The sequence below is a fragment of the Amblyomma mixtum genome, chromosome 3 (assembly GCF_055824585.1).
Source record: "Amblyomma mixtum isolate Tamu chromosome 3, ASM5582458v1, whole genome shotgun sequence".
In the NCBI taxonomy this organism is placed as follows: Eukaryota; Metazoa; Arthropoda; class Arachnida; order Ixodida; family Ixodidae; genus Amblyomma; species Amblyomma mixtum.
In genome coordinates, this window is record NC_143014.1 from 146,290,926 (window position 1) to 146,305,870 (window position 14,945).

Genomic DNA, 14,945 nt, shown 5'->3' on the forward strand with positions numbered 1-14,945 from the left:
CTTGTGTTGAAATCGATTGATTTGGGAATTTTGAGTTTCGAGGGGGGGGGGGGGGGGGGGGGGTACTTTGACCTCGATAGTACATACAATCGCATCTATCACTCAGCCTCATCTGCAACAACTTGATTGTGTTTGATATCGCTTTGCAATTTGCTAACCTCAAGGCATTAAGAACGTCTTGCAAAATCCAAAAGCAAGTCACATTCACGCGCCAGAGGACTTCACTATTGCTAGTTGTGAAAACAGAACATGAGAGGGAAACAAAGCACGTCCCACTGGCCTAATATGTGGCGTGCGACATAATGGAACTAGGGAACGTGTATAGTGCCTCAAGGAAGTGGTACGGTCATGCACGCATGGTCACAGCGTGCGTCACAAGTTCCGTATAGTGCAGCCACAATGCACGCAGTTTTAAAGCCGCGTTCGTTTTTCGTTTGGTGTAAGCCGAGCGCAAAAACGTTCACAAAAAGCAACTGAGTCACGCTTTTGGGAGCATAATTCTTGCATCTGGTGAGGGAAACGCGAAAGGAAGCGTTTAAACGTAGCCAGGGAGATAGCCGACGCATATACATATAATCTTACAACCATATGCGCGTAAGATAGCAGCAGAGTGAAATACGCTGCACGCTATCTGACTGAAGGTGGGAGGCATCCTTTACAACTACGTCCAAAATGCCCCTTTTTTTTTCTTGCGCAAAAATTCAGAACACTCTAATCTTTTGAAACTGCTTTTTTTTTCATGGCGTTTTGGAAATACAAGCACATCTCTGATCACTCTCGCAAGCTAGAGCGCCGCGACACGGCCGCAGGCGAAGAGCTCGAAACTGTCGCTCCAAAATTTCCGTTAGCCACGCAACATGGCGATCCTGTTTTAAAACTTTCTAAAAACGATAACGATAGGCACGTTTGCGCAGAGAAGCGAAACAAGGAAAGCGACCATCAGCAGCGGATTGCCCCGCGCCAATGACAGGGCCGGCCGAGGACCTGTCAGCGCGCCGAGCGGAGCGCCTCTGCGCCTGTCTCGCGCAGCGCCCGGCTGTTTTGTTCGCTTCTCGATTCGGCCACTGGTCGGCGTAAGAAGTTTCCAATCTCGCCCGGGGTGGCGAGAAACAAAGCCCCTATCAGCGGCCGGGGCGGCCGAGGCGAACAATACGCGATCGCCGCCAGATAACCCTGCGTGCCCGACGGCGGGGGACGCGATCCGCTCACTGAGGCCCACAGCGATGCGACGGGCGGGAGCCAACACTGAGGACGGCATACGGTTCCGCTTCAAGCAGCAGTACACACCAGGTGAGCGCGCCGCCGCGGGCCAAAGCGGTGCAGCCGCACTCGAGCTGTAGTATTACACGCGTTTCACGGCGCCCTGCTCCCGTGCGCCTGTCTTCAGCAGCGCACGCCAGTACGCGACTCGCACTGGTCTGGTCGAGAAAAACAGGGGCTCAGTTTGTCCTTAGTTCTCTGGCGCGAGATAACTGTGGCGTGTACGCGTGTTGGGTTGCGCATACGTCGTGTCGCCGCGCTCTCTTTAATCGGACGCCTCCATCCTCAAGTGTCAGAAGATTGGCCAGTCGTGTCGCGAACGTTGCCCCTCAACGAAAAAAAAAAGTACGGAAATTTTGTTCCCCCGGCACCAACAACACGCAGCGCCCGTCTCTCCTGTCTAGTGGCCTGAGTTAGTGAGTCCCTTCGAGTCTATTTGTTCACATGAAGTGCTCAGAGGACACCAATCCGTCAGCTGGCGACACACTGGAAACTGCTTTCACCAGAGGCGTCTGTGCCGTCATCGTCTAATGCGGCCTGGTAGATGCAGCACTCACGGAAGGCGACGAGTAGCGTGTCAACGGTGCTATGCGAGGTAACCGCCCCCGACCGCGCCGTCACGTACGAATTCGGGGCACGCGCCGCCGCGGTGTCTTCGTCCGCAAACGTTGCGATTCCGTGGCTGCAGCTCGGCTAACACGATTGCTACATACAAGCAAGCAGCGGCGGAACTTAGCCCCTAAGACGGAGGAAGAATGTTGCGGGAATGTGTGCACGCAGAGACATATTTAAAACGGAAAGTTGAGCTAGTTGGTACCGGTTCTGCACGTCTCGAGCGCAAACAGATCGAGAGAGAAGGACGTCCTCCTTTCTCGTCTTCGTCTGTTTCCGCTCGAATAATGCAGACATTTTTATTTGCTTTTGAATTCTGCTTTATTCGCGTAATCCGCTTCGCCATTCCGTGATCAGTCGCTAGATTGCAAGCAATACAGTCAGTAGTCAGTGACTACGGGACCTCCTTCTGTATAAATTTGTCCACTTTATTTTTTCTTTATTACAATAAACTGATTCTGAATGCTAGCTCGCGGCGCATTAGCGACACACTATTGATGTCGAAAGGACCGTCTCGATATTTTCTTTCGCCTTGGCTCTCGAGAAGCCACAGGTTGAGTTCTACTGGGAAATACTCGATCGGTGTTAGACTAGTTATGAGCTTCGGCCCTTTGTCTTAATTTCTGCTGAAGTCTTCAGTCGCGACACTAGCTGGTGTTGTAAAGTTCTGACACCCTTGATCAGACTTTCGATGACTAGCCGCATAGGCGGCACCACTTGCACGAACACAACTGTACAGATACGAGCAGGCTTGTCCAGAGCGCAGGAGCTGTGCTGCAAGAAAATGTAAAATCTTAGCGCAACTGTTTTGTTGGAGGCCCAGCGCTTGTGCGTTTGTCGTTCATGTAGCTAGGCGTCGGCGCTTCAGCGGGAGCGTTGTACCTGAATACCGCCATCTAATTTAAGATTTCGCTTTCTTCGCTCCACACGGCACCGCTCGAGCGCTACAAGCAAGCCTGCTCACGCCAATACCTCACCGCAAGCGAATGCGTCTTGAGCGGTGGTCTTAAATTTCCCAGAAATCGCCACTGCAGCTTTCGTCAAATCTCGGTTGTCGCATTAGTATTCGAAAAATGCTCACGTTTTATTGTATTATTATTACTGTGTCGTCGTCAGTTTTCCGAGATTCGCAAGAGAGGTTACTGACTGATTTGATTGTTGCACTGTGACCTGCAAACGAAGATACTAGAGCCGCTCTTTAGCCAAGAACACAACAGGATGACATCACTCTAGCAACCTTGCATATATTTCGGTCACTGTCTCGTCCAGCAATTACAAGGTCCGATAGCACGACGTGAATGTTCGGAGTGTCATTGACAGCGCGGACAGGCTCTATGTATACTTCAGCACTGCATTTCATGCAGTTCAGAATATAATTTCTTGCGCCTTTGATGTTTCCAGTGCGGTCCGCCCCTTGCTAGTCACCCACTCAATGTACTTCGAGAGCAACTTTCCAGCGAATGTCGGCACTTTCTGGGGAAAGCGGCGCGTTGTATACAGAGGCATTGAAAGAGGTGATTCTGCTGCATATTTATGTCCGCGATGTTTGTTTGATGCTTTCGTTATGAACTTGGCCTTGTTCATATCCGCGAACTAACGTTCGACCGAACTTTCTTCGAAACGTGTCTGGCGTCGGCCGCGCTTTCTGGTTACGCATAATGAAGATGCCACAAATGGCAAAAAAACATTTGGTTTGCGAAAACAACTGATATGTTACAAATGTGCCGTCTATCGTTGTCGATTCATTTCCCTTCCTAAGTGGTGACCGCGGCTACTTCCGAACTAAAATCTAAGAGTGAAGACGACGGCAGAATACGCAGAACAGCTGAAAAAGTACACGGTACGAGATGTGCTGTTTGCTCTTCCCTGTCCTGTGAATTTTGTTCGCCCCCTTGCATTCTGCTTGCTGTGCATTCTGCTCGCACCTCACACTTTTGACGCATAAGTCTCTCTGCTGCTACCTGACGATTTCGCAGATCAGTATTCGTTAGCATAATTTAAATTGCGGTTATTCTGGTGAAGAGTGTGGAGACAGCGTGATTTGGTTATTGTGCGAAAGTTTCACTGCTAGAGTACGTTAGTAGTGTTCAACGGTGTTCAGTGTATATATTCTTTTCGTTTGTGTGCGTGCTTCGCGGACTTTCCTTTGCAGCAGGATCTATGGGCTTATCCTATGTATGTCGCATTCTTTTCCACAGTCCACAATCCCTTTGCGATCGTAGACTCTGATTATATGATGATATATCCAATTTGCGTAGCGCGTTGCTTCTTTCCGGGGCAGTGCCTGGCGATTCCCTATCGCAGCCTCTCCTCCTCCTTGAATGGATCGGGTCTTTCAGGCTTCGAAGCGAACACGGATCACTGAACTTACGCATTGTAATGCCGTTAGCTCTTGACTGCGAGGCTCCGCCCGGTCAGTAAAATGTAGGGCGCTGATATTGTCACGTAAAAGATAGGCCAGATGCTCGAGATATTTCATGCCGCTTCACTCGTGGAAAACCTGAATTTGAACTTCGTTAGCTGAACACGTGCACTTACCTTCTGCCTTTCCGAAGCACAAACTGCATGAGCCTTATATTGCTTCACTTTGAGCCCTACCGAAGACAGGGGCCAGCATCATAGCGATAATTTCACTCGGACCTCCTTATAGCACCTAGAGAAAATGAAAACGCATAATATGCCACGTGTACTGTAGCCCCAGTGAACGCGTCATATCTCCAAAAGGACAGCTTTTCCGCAGAGTAGATTTCAAGAGGTCACTCTGTCGCGTAACGTCCCTAATTACTGCTTGAATCTGCCACGCCAAATATGGCATAGTGGATGTTACACGATAGGTGGAGTTGACACGTTGAGCGCCGGCGTAGTTGCGTAAGAGACGGCAACCTAGAGTGGTTTGATCCGCCGCACGCCATGCTCCTGATATTGACAATGCTGATAAGGTCGATAACGCCTTCTTTATGCAGTGGTCTTTAGTATCTGGGCATTTTGCAACTTTCTTCCGTTCAGCTGTGTGCGCTGCTCTTCAGCTGGAACAAGTTCATTTGTGGGTAACCTTTTTGTGCGTTTGCGCGTGCGCGTGTAATTTGTCATGTATAGCTACCAACTGGTGAGCACTCGCTTCGAAGTTCCACGGAGGCGGCTGGGCATCGCCCAACGGGTCAGGCCGTTCTGAAGCTAATCCGTGGAAATGATGCCTTTGCGTCGATTCACGCAGTAGCCGACCTGATACCGGGAACGGCCCACTGGGCAGGTGCTCGAGTTTCCTACGAGTCAGAGCATCGTCGTTGCGCGTGCATACCGCTGCGTTCTCGGAGCTCGTAAAACTCTTCAAACATCGAAAGGACAGAAAAGGAAGTGACAGCATTTTTTTCTGTGTGTGTGTTTGCTTGTGTGTCATTGCGTTATCAGAATCAGCCCCCCAAGAACGCGTTACCAGGACCGGGCAACGTTCCGTCACCGACGCGACCTGCCGCGAGGGTGGGCAGTCTGTGCATCGTTCAGAAGTGCGCCTCTAAAAAACTTACTAGCCCACTAGCGCTACATGACGAGACTGTTATACTAGTGCCGGTCGAAAACGCGTAGCTACGAGGCATGGTCGACCGGTTTCGCAGTGTAGATGTATGCGTTAAACCGAGGTCGAAGCTGCGCCTTTTGATTGTTCACCGGCTCAAAGCGATGTTTTTTTTTTTTTTTTTCAGAGCAGAGGAAGCAAGAGGCCGACGCTATCCTCCAGAAGTACCCGCAGCGAATTCCAGTAAGTGATGTCACTCTGAACCACCGGTGGAAATCTTCACTCCTGAAATGTTCGATGATGCCACGGCCGATGTGCTTTTGTTTTAGACAAAAAAAAAATTAAATGAATGCATGACTGCGTTTGGTTGCACGTAACGCAGACATGCGCCTGCCTGAGGGCATCGTACAGTATTTTCTTGAAACGTGGGGCAATGCAAAATGCCAAAGTAAGCCGGCGAACTTCGCTCGTGACACGTCTAGCGCTCCATCTTCGCCATTTCGAAGGCAGATGGAAACGTCGCCATTTTTAAATGCACTGAGCACGAGCGAATGTTGACGTCCCGAACGCTATTCAATACTACAGCTGTCGCGCTTGTCTATACTTCAATGCAGCCTTCAAAGTGAACGTGGTCACAGCTAAGCTACGTAAATTAAGACCAGATGGTCAGCGTCAACCTTCATTCAAGAAACGTTACGGAAGGTTGATCTCATTGACTATATACAGTCAATGAAGTCATACAGTCAATGAAGTCATACAGTCAATGAAGTCATACAGTCAATGAAGTCATACAGTCAATGAAGTCATACAGTCAATGAAGTCATACAGTCAATGAAGTCATACAGTCAATGAAGTCATACAGTCAATGAAGTCATACAGTCAATGAAGTCATACAGTCAATGAAGTCATACAGTCAATGAAGTCATACAGTCAATGAAGTCATACAGTCAATGAAGTCATACTTACGACATTCGTATTTTATGGTCAGACCAAACATGTGCAGTTTTATTTAGAAAAGTTTTATTTATTATTCTTCATGCTGTCCTAAATTGAAGCGCGTTGAATTGGAGGTTGGGTCAGCCAGGCTGCTAGTCGAAACTGCAGTGCCCAGTCGGAGAGTCATCGCAGCCTACCAAACCTCTGGGCTTCTGGCGAATGCTTGTATTTCGTCGCACGGGGTTAGCTGAAGGACAAATTGCGTTGCTAAGTGGCCTCTGTATACTCTGTGCGAGCACATTGGCGCCATGGCTGTGAGAGGAACGACGAAACTAGGTTACTTTAGTGCCAATGTACTGCATACAAGCTTTCAGGTCAGGCCTCGGTAAGGTGTTCCGTAGCACCCCTCGCCCGCTCTTCCATGACTTGCATTCATTCTGGAAGCCAGAATGAAATAGATAACAGTATGACGCAAGAACGGCCCGCATAAAATGCGACGCTGGGTTCCTCAATGGGAGCTTGTCGCTCAAATTCCTTTTGGATTAATCGTTTCGTCACGCTTGTGGATGTAAACTAATCGCTCCGCACAGTTCGCGCTGCCACGCGGGTTAGGCTTAGTGCCCAAGCCACCGCTGGAAGAGTATAAATCTCATGTAGCCTCGCACCGCAGAGCCTTGGCGCCGCGCGCTTACATTTCCCTCTCCCGCGGCAGGTGATCGTGGAGCGGGCGCCAAACTCGCACGTTCCCTCCATCGACAAGCAGAAGTTCCTGGTGCCCAATGACATCACGGTGGCGCAGTTTATGTGGATCGTGCGCAAGCGCATCCATCTCTCGCCGGAGAAGGCACTCTTCGTCTTCGTTGGCCGCCTTATGCCGCAGTCAAGGTGGGTAGCTCGCCTTCTCTTGGCATCCCTCAGCGACCGCCAGGTGTCCGCGGCTCGCATCCGTATATTCTCGCGGACGGGGGAGAACTCGCTGGTTACCGTACCTAACACTTCTTATTCCAGGGAGAGAGAGAATCATTTTTATTGTTAGCGTAGTATTAAGCGCGAATCCAGGCGGTGGCTCATTGACATATCAAGAGTGCCATTTTGAGCAGCGAAGCTGCGAAACTACTGCAAGCTGCGCAGAAATTTCGCTAATGCCAGTACTAATAAATCCAGACAATGCAGGACAACCAAAGTTGCAGTTTTCACTTCCCTTTTTCAACACACTTAGTAGAACGCGCGTTTTTTTTTTTTTTGTAGTATATATACGAAGAGGATCACCGCTTATTTAGCACGAAACGAAATAACCGGTTCAGTCCGGTCCAAACTCGGTAAACCTTTTACGCCTTCTCCCTTTAGTCGCACTATGCCGCAGAGAAGCGCCGGTCATTTTCCAGAGCATAAACATGCCACGTGCAGCGATGGAAATACTTAAAAGCGCGCGGAGCTCACAACAGAGGTAGCACCGAACTATTACAGCGAAGTTACTCTCTGGCTTCGGTCAAACGTTAAATCAATGTTCTTAATGTCCCTTTTCTGTCGTGTTACAAATAAACGGCGCAGAAACCTTTACCTAACATTAATTGAACAATTAAAACATAAATGCGATGCCCTCGAAAATGGCAAAGCAACCTTGCACGAGCATGCAGACACGCCAGTTGTGAAGGTGCAAAACTTAACGCTTTGCAAGGACCAGCAATGAGGGCGACACTTCAGCTCCACAATACAGCACAACATGCAGCTCGTACACTCACCTCTAAACTGATACCATGGAGTCAAGCTTATATAGCCATAACTGAATGGTGTCCCATCAGTCCAAGTGGTGAATGAACATAACCTCTCTAACAAAATAACTGGGCTGTGCATGCCATCTATGGCAGGCACACTCTAGGAGATTAAGTGGCAAACTACTGCTATTTGAAAACTTCTTTACTGTAACAACAGTGGAAAAAGTTCAGGGATCCAGTGCTTGAAATATATTTGTAATGTTGTTTTGATTCAAACATTACAATAACATTTATAAGACTATAGTTTCGATGCTTCTTTGGAACTTTAATACGTTATATGATATAACATATAACATTGCATGTTAACTTTTGCCATAGCATTTGGAAGTCAGCACTAGACTAAAGTCTAAAAGAGACTCGCGTCACTGCATCAAGGTATCCAATTCATCGGAAGTCTTAAGCGTGCACAGTACCATGGACCTGTGCACGCGAGGCGTCGTACTGAACAATCTTCGGCCGACTACGATGCAGAAAACCACTGGAATATCACTATCGGTGTGTCGACTGACGCAGTGAAAGCGAATACCCCCTGACAATTCGCGCACAGCAGTTCCCAGAAACCGAAAACTGCGCATAATGTTTTGCAGTGGCACTAAAACGGGCATCCCGGAGGCAAGGATGAGGACGCACAAGTGGACGGAACGCACTGACTTGCGCGCCCTTGGTCTCCTGCAGTGCGGTCGCAATTCGATGGAGGCGAAATGATATAGGCCCTTCTACTCTGTGATGTCAGTGCACGTTAAAGAACCCCCAGGTGGTCGAAATTATCTGGTGCCGGCGTCCCCCATAGCCCGACTTGGTTTGGGCCGTTAAACCCCATAAATTATCTATAACAGTTACTCGCCCTATCTATAAGAGTCGCGTAGCCCACCGTAAGTAATATCCATATCAGTTTTTAGAATTTTGAAAACGCAGTTGACTTCGGCGCTGTGGCCCAAGAAACGATGGCTATTCGACGAGTTACCTGCGTTGGAGGAGTTGCTTTGCTCGCAAGCTTTTTAAAAGAGCATGTATTTTGGCGCGGCGTAGCCAAAATATGTTCGGCCACAGCGCCGAGGGTAACCGCGTTTTCGAAACTCTAAAAACTGATATTGACGTTGGCTCGATGGTTAGAGCGCTCGGCTACTGAGCCGGAGTACCCGGGTTCGGCGGCCTCGGAGGCGACCCCGGCGAACCCGACCTCGGAGGCGAAACGCAAAAGGCGCCCGTGTGCTGTGCGATGTCGGTGCACGTTAAAGATACCCGGGTGGTCGACATTATTCCGGAGCCCTTGACTATGACATCACTATCTTCCTTTCTTCTCTCAGTCCCTCCTTTATCCCTTACCTTACAGCGCGGTTCAGGTGTCCACCGAGATGTGAGACAGACACTGCGCCATTTCCCTTCCCCCCAAAACAATTTTATATATCTTACGGTGGGCTACACTCATCTCAGTAATAAGAGACTAACATTAATAGTTAAAAGTGAACTATTCCATATTAGTTAACCTACCTACCTATTAGTGATCACAACTTAGCTGTATTCTGATGCGCCACACATCTCATGTCGAAAAAAAAGCGCTCTTCTAATTCAAAAAGCCTATTTTTTAAAAAAATCTCGGATTATCTTGGGTGAAGCACCCGGTATGAAGAGGCGCGCACGTTCCGAGCAGCAGTTGAAGCCTGAAAATAAATTTCGGACGCTCATTTTTCGCACTATACATGCCGACATTATACTAAGCGTTTTACTCACTCAATGTAGAGTGTGCAATTATCACGTAGCCGCCAATGGCGAGTCCGGCGCTCTCTCTCCTTAAGTAAAACTTGTTGCTGGGCCAGTCGGTGCATAGTTTCTGAAAAAGTTAGCGCACCACAAAAACAATCACGAGAAAGAAAGACAGGACGACGCGCTACTGACAACTGAGTTCTTTATTGAAAGACACAGAATATATAGGGTCATCGTCACGCCACCTATCAGCTGGAGTAAACGTCAGAATCGGTAAAAGATGACAAAACGATAAAAGAAACCCTTTAGCACGAGGTGAATTAAAAGCGATAAGGGAGTTGATAAAAAAAAAGAAAACAATCAAAAGATGTGACGCGGTGTATAAGTCCAAAATAACACGTTTGAATGGAATCCGAAAGTATGAAAGTGATATGAAAAAGCGAGAAAACAGAACACACCATTTAACATATGAAAATTGAATTCAAGCACTGATCACCAGAGACCGCAGCAGAAAAAAAGCCGATACCCGTACAACCGTAGCTTACTCATGCAAATATTTCTAAAAACCCTTCTTCAGCCTTATACAGAAAGATCAGCTCATCACTGACACAATTCAGGCCTCTTTTCTTAATCAAAAATGCTTCTTTCAGTTCGCGAGCAACACGTTCGCGCCCCCTACCTACAACAACGGTTTCCACAAGGATGGGCCTGCACGAGCCCCCACCGCAGCCTTTGCAATGAAGCGGCAAATTAGAACCTGTTCCTGTCCCCATCGACCGTTCATGCTCCCTTAACCTTTCATTTAAACAGCGCCCCGTTTGGCCAATGTACACCTTACCACATGTGAGGGGCATCTGATAAACTAACCCCTCTATGCAACCAACATACCTACAAGCATATTTAGTCCCGCAAGTTTTACCCGTTCTCTGCGCTTTAATGCGTGGACACAAAGTGGCCAGCTTACAGGGAACCGAAAAATCTACAGGAACCTTGTGCTTTGATGCTACCTTCTTCAAGTTATGGGCCACCATACTTAGAAGTGCAAAAGGCAAAAAAAGCAAGCAGACCAGTCTTGAAGATTAGAGAATAAGCCCAGCAGTTGCACCCTACTCGCATCGAGTAGCACATATCTTGAAGAAGGTAGCATCAGAGCACAAGGTTCCTGTAGATTTTTCGGCTCCCTGTAAGCTGGCCACTTTGTGTCCACGCATTAATGCGCAGAGAACGGGTGAAACTTGCAGGACTAAACATGCCTGTAGGTATGTTCGTTGCATAGAGGGGTTAGTTTATCAGATACCCCTCACATGTGGTAAGGTGTACATTGGCCAGACGGGGCGCTGTTTAAATGAAAGGTTAAGGGAGCATGAACGGTCGATGGGGACCGGAACAGGTTCTAATTTGCCGCTTCTTTGCAAGGGCTGCGTTGGGGGCTCGTGCAGGCCCATCCTTGAGGAAACCGTTGTTGTAGGTAGGGGGCGCGAACGTGTTGCCCGAGAACTGAAAGAAGCATTTTTGATTAAGAAAAGAGGCCTGAATTGTGTCTTTGATGCGTCAATCTTTCTGTGTAAGGCTGAAGAATGGTTTTTAGAAAGATTTGTATATGTCAGCAACGATTGTACTGGTATCGGCTTTTTTTCTGCTGTAGTCTGTGGTGTTGAGTGCTTGAATTAAATTTTCGTATGTTAAATGGTGTGTTCTGTTTTCTGACGTTTTCATATCACTTTCGTCCTTTCGGATTCTATTCAAACATGTTATTTTGGCCTTATACACCATGTCACATCTTTTCGTTGCTTTTTTTTGCTTTTAAAGAATCAACTCTCTAATCGCTTTTAACTCACCTCGTGTTAAAGGGGTTCTTTTATCGTTTTATCATCTCTTACCGATTCTGACGTTTACTGCAGCTGAAGGTGGCGTGACGATGACCCTATATATTCTGTGTCTTTCAATAAAGAATTCAGTTGTCAGTAGCGCGTCGACCTGTCTTTCTTTCTCGTGATTGTGTTGCGCTAACTTTTTCAGAAACTCTCTCCTCGCACTCTTGCCTACCCGGCGACGATGACATGGAGTTTCGGAACCGATCAGCCCCACGCTTCCTCGGTTGCTGTTTCTGCACTTCCCTCTCTCGCATCCCATGCTCCTGTCCTGCTCATAACGAGGCGACCGCCTTCACCTCGTGTTCGGTGCACGCGGCGCAACGCACTGAGTAGCAGCTGGCTGGCTCAGCTGCGGCCGGTGCGCTGCCCCTTCTGGACGAGACTACTTGTCTGCAGAGCAAGTGGCACATTGCGCGCGTGTGACGTCAAGGGGATGAGCACAAACGTCGAGTAAAACTTGAGCAGAAGAAACAACCAGTGGCCACATACCTAATTACTGAGCACAATTAAAACTGACAGTCGTCAACGGGTCAGTACCACTGACCCTTGTCCGGAGACTTGGTCTCCCGAGCAGCTCCGTGTTTTACGTTACTTGATACACAGTTCATCACCGGATTTTAAGGACATTTTCGAGGTGACGTGCGTTTAAAAAGAGACACACTAGTCGTACACATGTAACAAGTGAAGGCAGGCCAGTTGGTGGTTGACAATGGAGTGCATATTGCAACCGCGCAAAACGACGAGGGACGAAGAGGGGAAAGCACAGGACAAGACGCGGATCCGCGTCTTGTCCTGTGCTTTCCTCTTTTCGTCCCTCGTCGTTTTGCGCGGTTGCAATATGCACTCCATAGTCGTACACAGCGTAGTTGCTGAAAGCACCTAGAAAGTTTACGCAACTCCATTTTCCGACGGCTGCTATTTTGACGACACATTGAAGACCGTCATCGCTATTATACAGGCTGCGCCTCCGACGAACGCTAGAATTTTATACGTCCTCTGTAAAACTAAGACTGTTCCTCGCTGGCGCGAACATCTTTCTCGTTGGCAGTAGGTATGCGCTCGCTCTCTCCTTTAAGCACTGGTGGAGCGCCGCTGACCGCGGGTTCCTTTCAGTCCACAGCGTAACCTTCACCTCGTTTTTCCTTCTCCGCAGCCTCAGCATGGGAGATCTATACACCACGTACCACGACGAGGACGGCTTCCTCTACCTCGCCTACAGCGGCGAAAACACGTTCGGCGGCCTACGCTCCGGAACAAGTGTGTCCCTACAGACTTGAACTGTCGTGCCTGCGCGCCTAGTCGCGCGGTCCCACTCTGGATGCTTCCCGCCGCACCGCCCGCGGCCGCCGTTCTTTTTTTAAAGCAATACTCCCGCGTGCACTTTATGTGGGTGCTTTCTTCCAAGTGTCGTCTGTACGCCACGCTCCCGCTTTAAGGCGATATACTCAATCATGGAGGTTACCCGCAAATAAAATTAGCTCTTAGAATGGATGTACATCCGGGTCTCGATGGCCATGTGTCTTACATGCACGAGGCAGGGGCTATTCAGAACTGCAGCCCGCCACGGCCTCTAAAAGAGTGAGCCCGCAAATGCCGCAAACAGCTCGCTCCGATTTATACAAGTGGTCAGAATGTGTAAACTCGAGTATTGACCTGTACTGTGAGTTCAGAACCTCCAAAAGATCACTCATGACCCGTTGCGGTATATAAACGTGCATTGCATGCGAACGCTTGCATGTATTGTGCAGATCTGGGCTATATTTTTGGCGACTGTCTGATATCAAATACTGCGATTCAGTGTGCTGGTCAAAATAAATTTAAACCTCTATCCGAGTTTCGTTTTTAAGTTGACGGTACAAGTGCCGTTCTGATGTACTAGACAAGTCTGGGATGATGGCGCGGAGATGTGATCACAGGGTCAAAATCAACGAGCCACTAAACGAACGCTGCAACTTCGGTATACAACATAAATTTCTAGCGTCGTGCATAGCAACCTACAGAAATAGTAGAATGAAGGCTATTCCTCATAAACATTCAATGCCAGTCAAGTATCAACCGTCACAGCAGCGCAGCAGCTTCGAAGCAACGTTTCTGAAGAGTTCACGTGTCACGCACGAGAGCGATGTGCCGACGTCATCAGACTTAAAAAGTGCAGGATGTGAACTCACTGAAGAATGCTGGTGGTTCGTGGCGAACCAGTATGTAATAATGTGCCAGCTGCTCAACAGTCGACAGACATCAACCCTCGCACGGTGCCAACCCTCGTGCTGCCCTAAACTGTGCGATTACTTTCGTTCAGATGCGGTTTGGCAGCGTCACATCGCAATGGAGTTCGGCGTTCTTTCTGCCAAATGAACTGCAACAACCGTTCCTCACTTATAGCGTACCCCTTCTGTCAAAATAAACAGGCAACGCGATTCGCCTGAGGCTGCATGCTGCTCGCGGGAGGGTTGTTGACAAGGCCTTTCCACCGTAGAGTTAGGTAACGCCACAGTCTGCGATTTGCTCGGCTTAATTGCGAAGTGGTCTACGCACCTGTTAAAAAAGCTCACGGAGAATCGAACATCAGGCTTGCAGCCTCTCGCGGCGGCGCATTTGAGCCCTCGTGCATTTGTAGGCGTTATGCGAGACTCGCGTGCATGTCTACGCGCGATCTGAACCTGCAATCCGGCCTCCTCAGCCTCCCTATCATACCTGCCGGCTGCGGTCAACGTTCTTGTGGCCTGCACCAATTTTACTGTTGGCCGCAGTAACTATTTTTCAATTCAGTGCCGCTTTATACGAATTACGTTCGACTGCAAAAGAGCTGTTTTCGCCTGGTTTTCTTTCGCAGCAGTGAAAATTTGCTCGCTACGACACATTCCAACAGTTCAATATCATCCTTTCTCGTTATGTTCTTCGGTTTGAAAAGTCAATAAACATCATTTATCTCCGCCACCGATCTCTATCATGTGAATGCCTCTTCTCACAATTACGACTTCCACGTGTGCGCATCCCTGCAGTCTCGTCCAGGGTGTCGAACCGAAATTTTTGGGGGTTTAGTTCGGGTTAACGCCTTTCAAGTTCAGTTCCGGGTTCGGCTCCTGAGGACATTCCGTTCCGGTTCAGGCCGCACCGAACGGCTTCAAATTTTGAACGTAGATTTGCTTTAATCAACCTTATTATGCTGTTTACTGTTCTGTGTGACATTGCATGGTATATAAAATAAGAATGCAAAATTTGCTCAGTGCGAGATGTTTTTACTTTACACATTTAAATTTACTGTCCCTAACA

General features: G+C 48.5%; 1 protein-coding gene across 3 annotated transcripts; it reads left to right on the forward strand.

Annotated features, from left to right (window-relative positions):
* The first annotated feature begins 809 nt into the window (after positions 1 to 809).
* On the forward strand, positions 810 to 14,609 carry LOC149352291 (gamma-aminobutyric acid receptor-associated protein-like 2). 3 transcript variants are annotated; one of them, XM_089581451.1, is made up of 4 exons: positions 810 to 1,290; positions 5,571 to 5,626; positions 7,032 to 7,204; positions 12,826 to 14,609. In XM_089581451.1, the coding sequence occupies exons 1-4, from the start codon at positions 1,224 to 1,226 to the stop codon at positions 12,947 to 12,949; spliced, it is 420 nt and encodes a 139-aa protein (XP_089437577.1). In that variant the 5' UTR covers positions 810 to 1,223; the 3' UTR covers positions 12,950 to 14,609. The 3 variants fall into 3 exon arrangements, with proteins under 3 accessions (XP_089437577.1, XP_089437578.1, XP_089437576.1); XM_089581452.1 differs by lacking the exon at positions 810 to 1,290 and adding an exon at positions 1,661 to 1,855; XM_089581450.1 differs by lacking the exon at positions 810 to 1,290 and adding an exon at positions 3,247 to 3,386.
* Positions 14,610 to 14,945: the final 336 nt, after the last annotated feature.

What these genes read in the sequence shown, in the direction of transcription:
- LOC149352291 (XM_089581450.1), top strand. Translation starts at nt 3,305, where the DNA reads ATGTACTTCGAGAGCAACTTTCCAGCGAATGTCGGCACTTTCTGGGGA. An exon ending in ATACAGAGGCATTGAAAGAG is followed by an intron (nt 3,387 to 5,570) that starts GTGATTCTGCTG and finishes TTTTTTTTTCAG; the next exon opens with AGCAGAGGAAGCAAGAGGCC. An exon ending in CGCCTTATGCCGCAGTCAAG is followed by an intron (nt 7,205 to 12,825) that starts GTGGGTAGCTCG and finishes CCTTCTCCGCAG; the next exon opens with CCTCAGCATGGGAGATCTAT.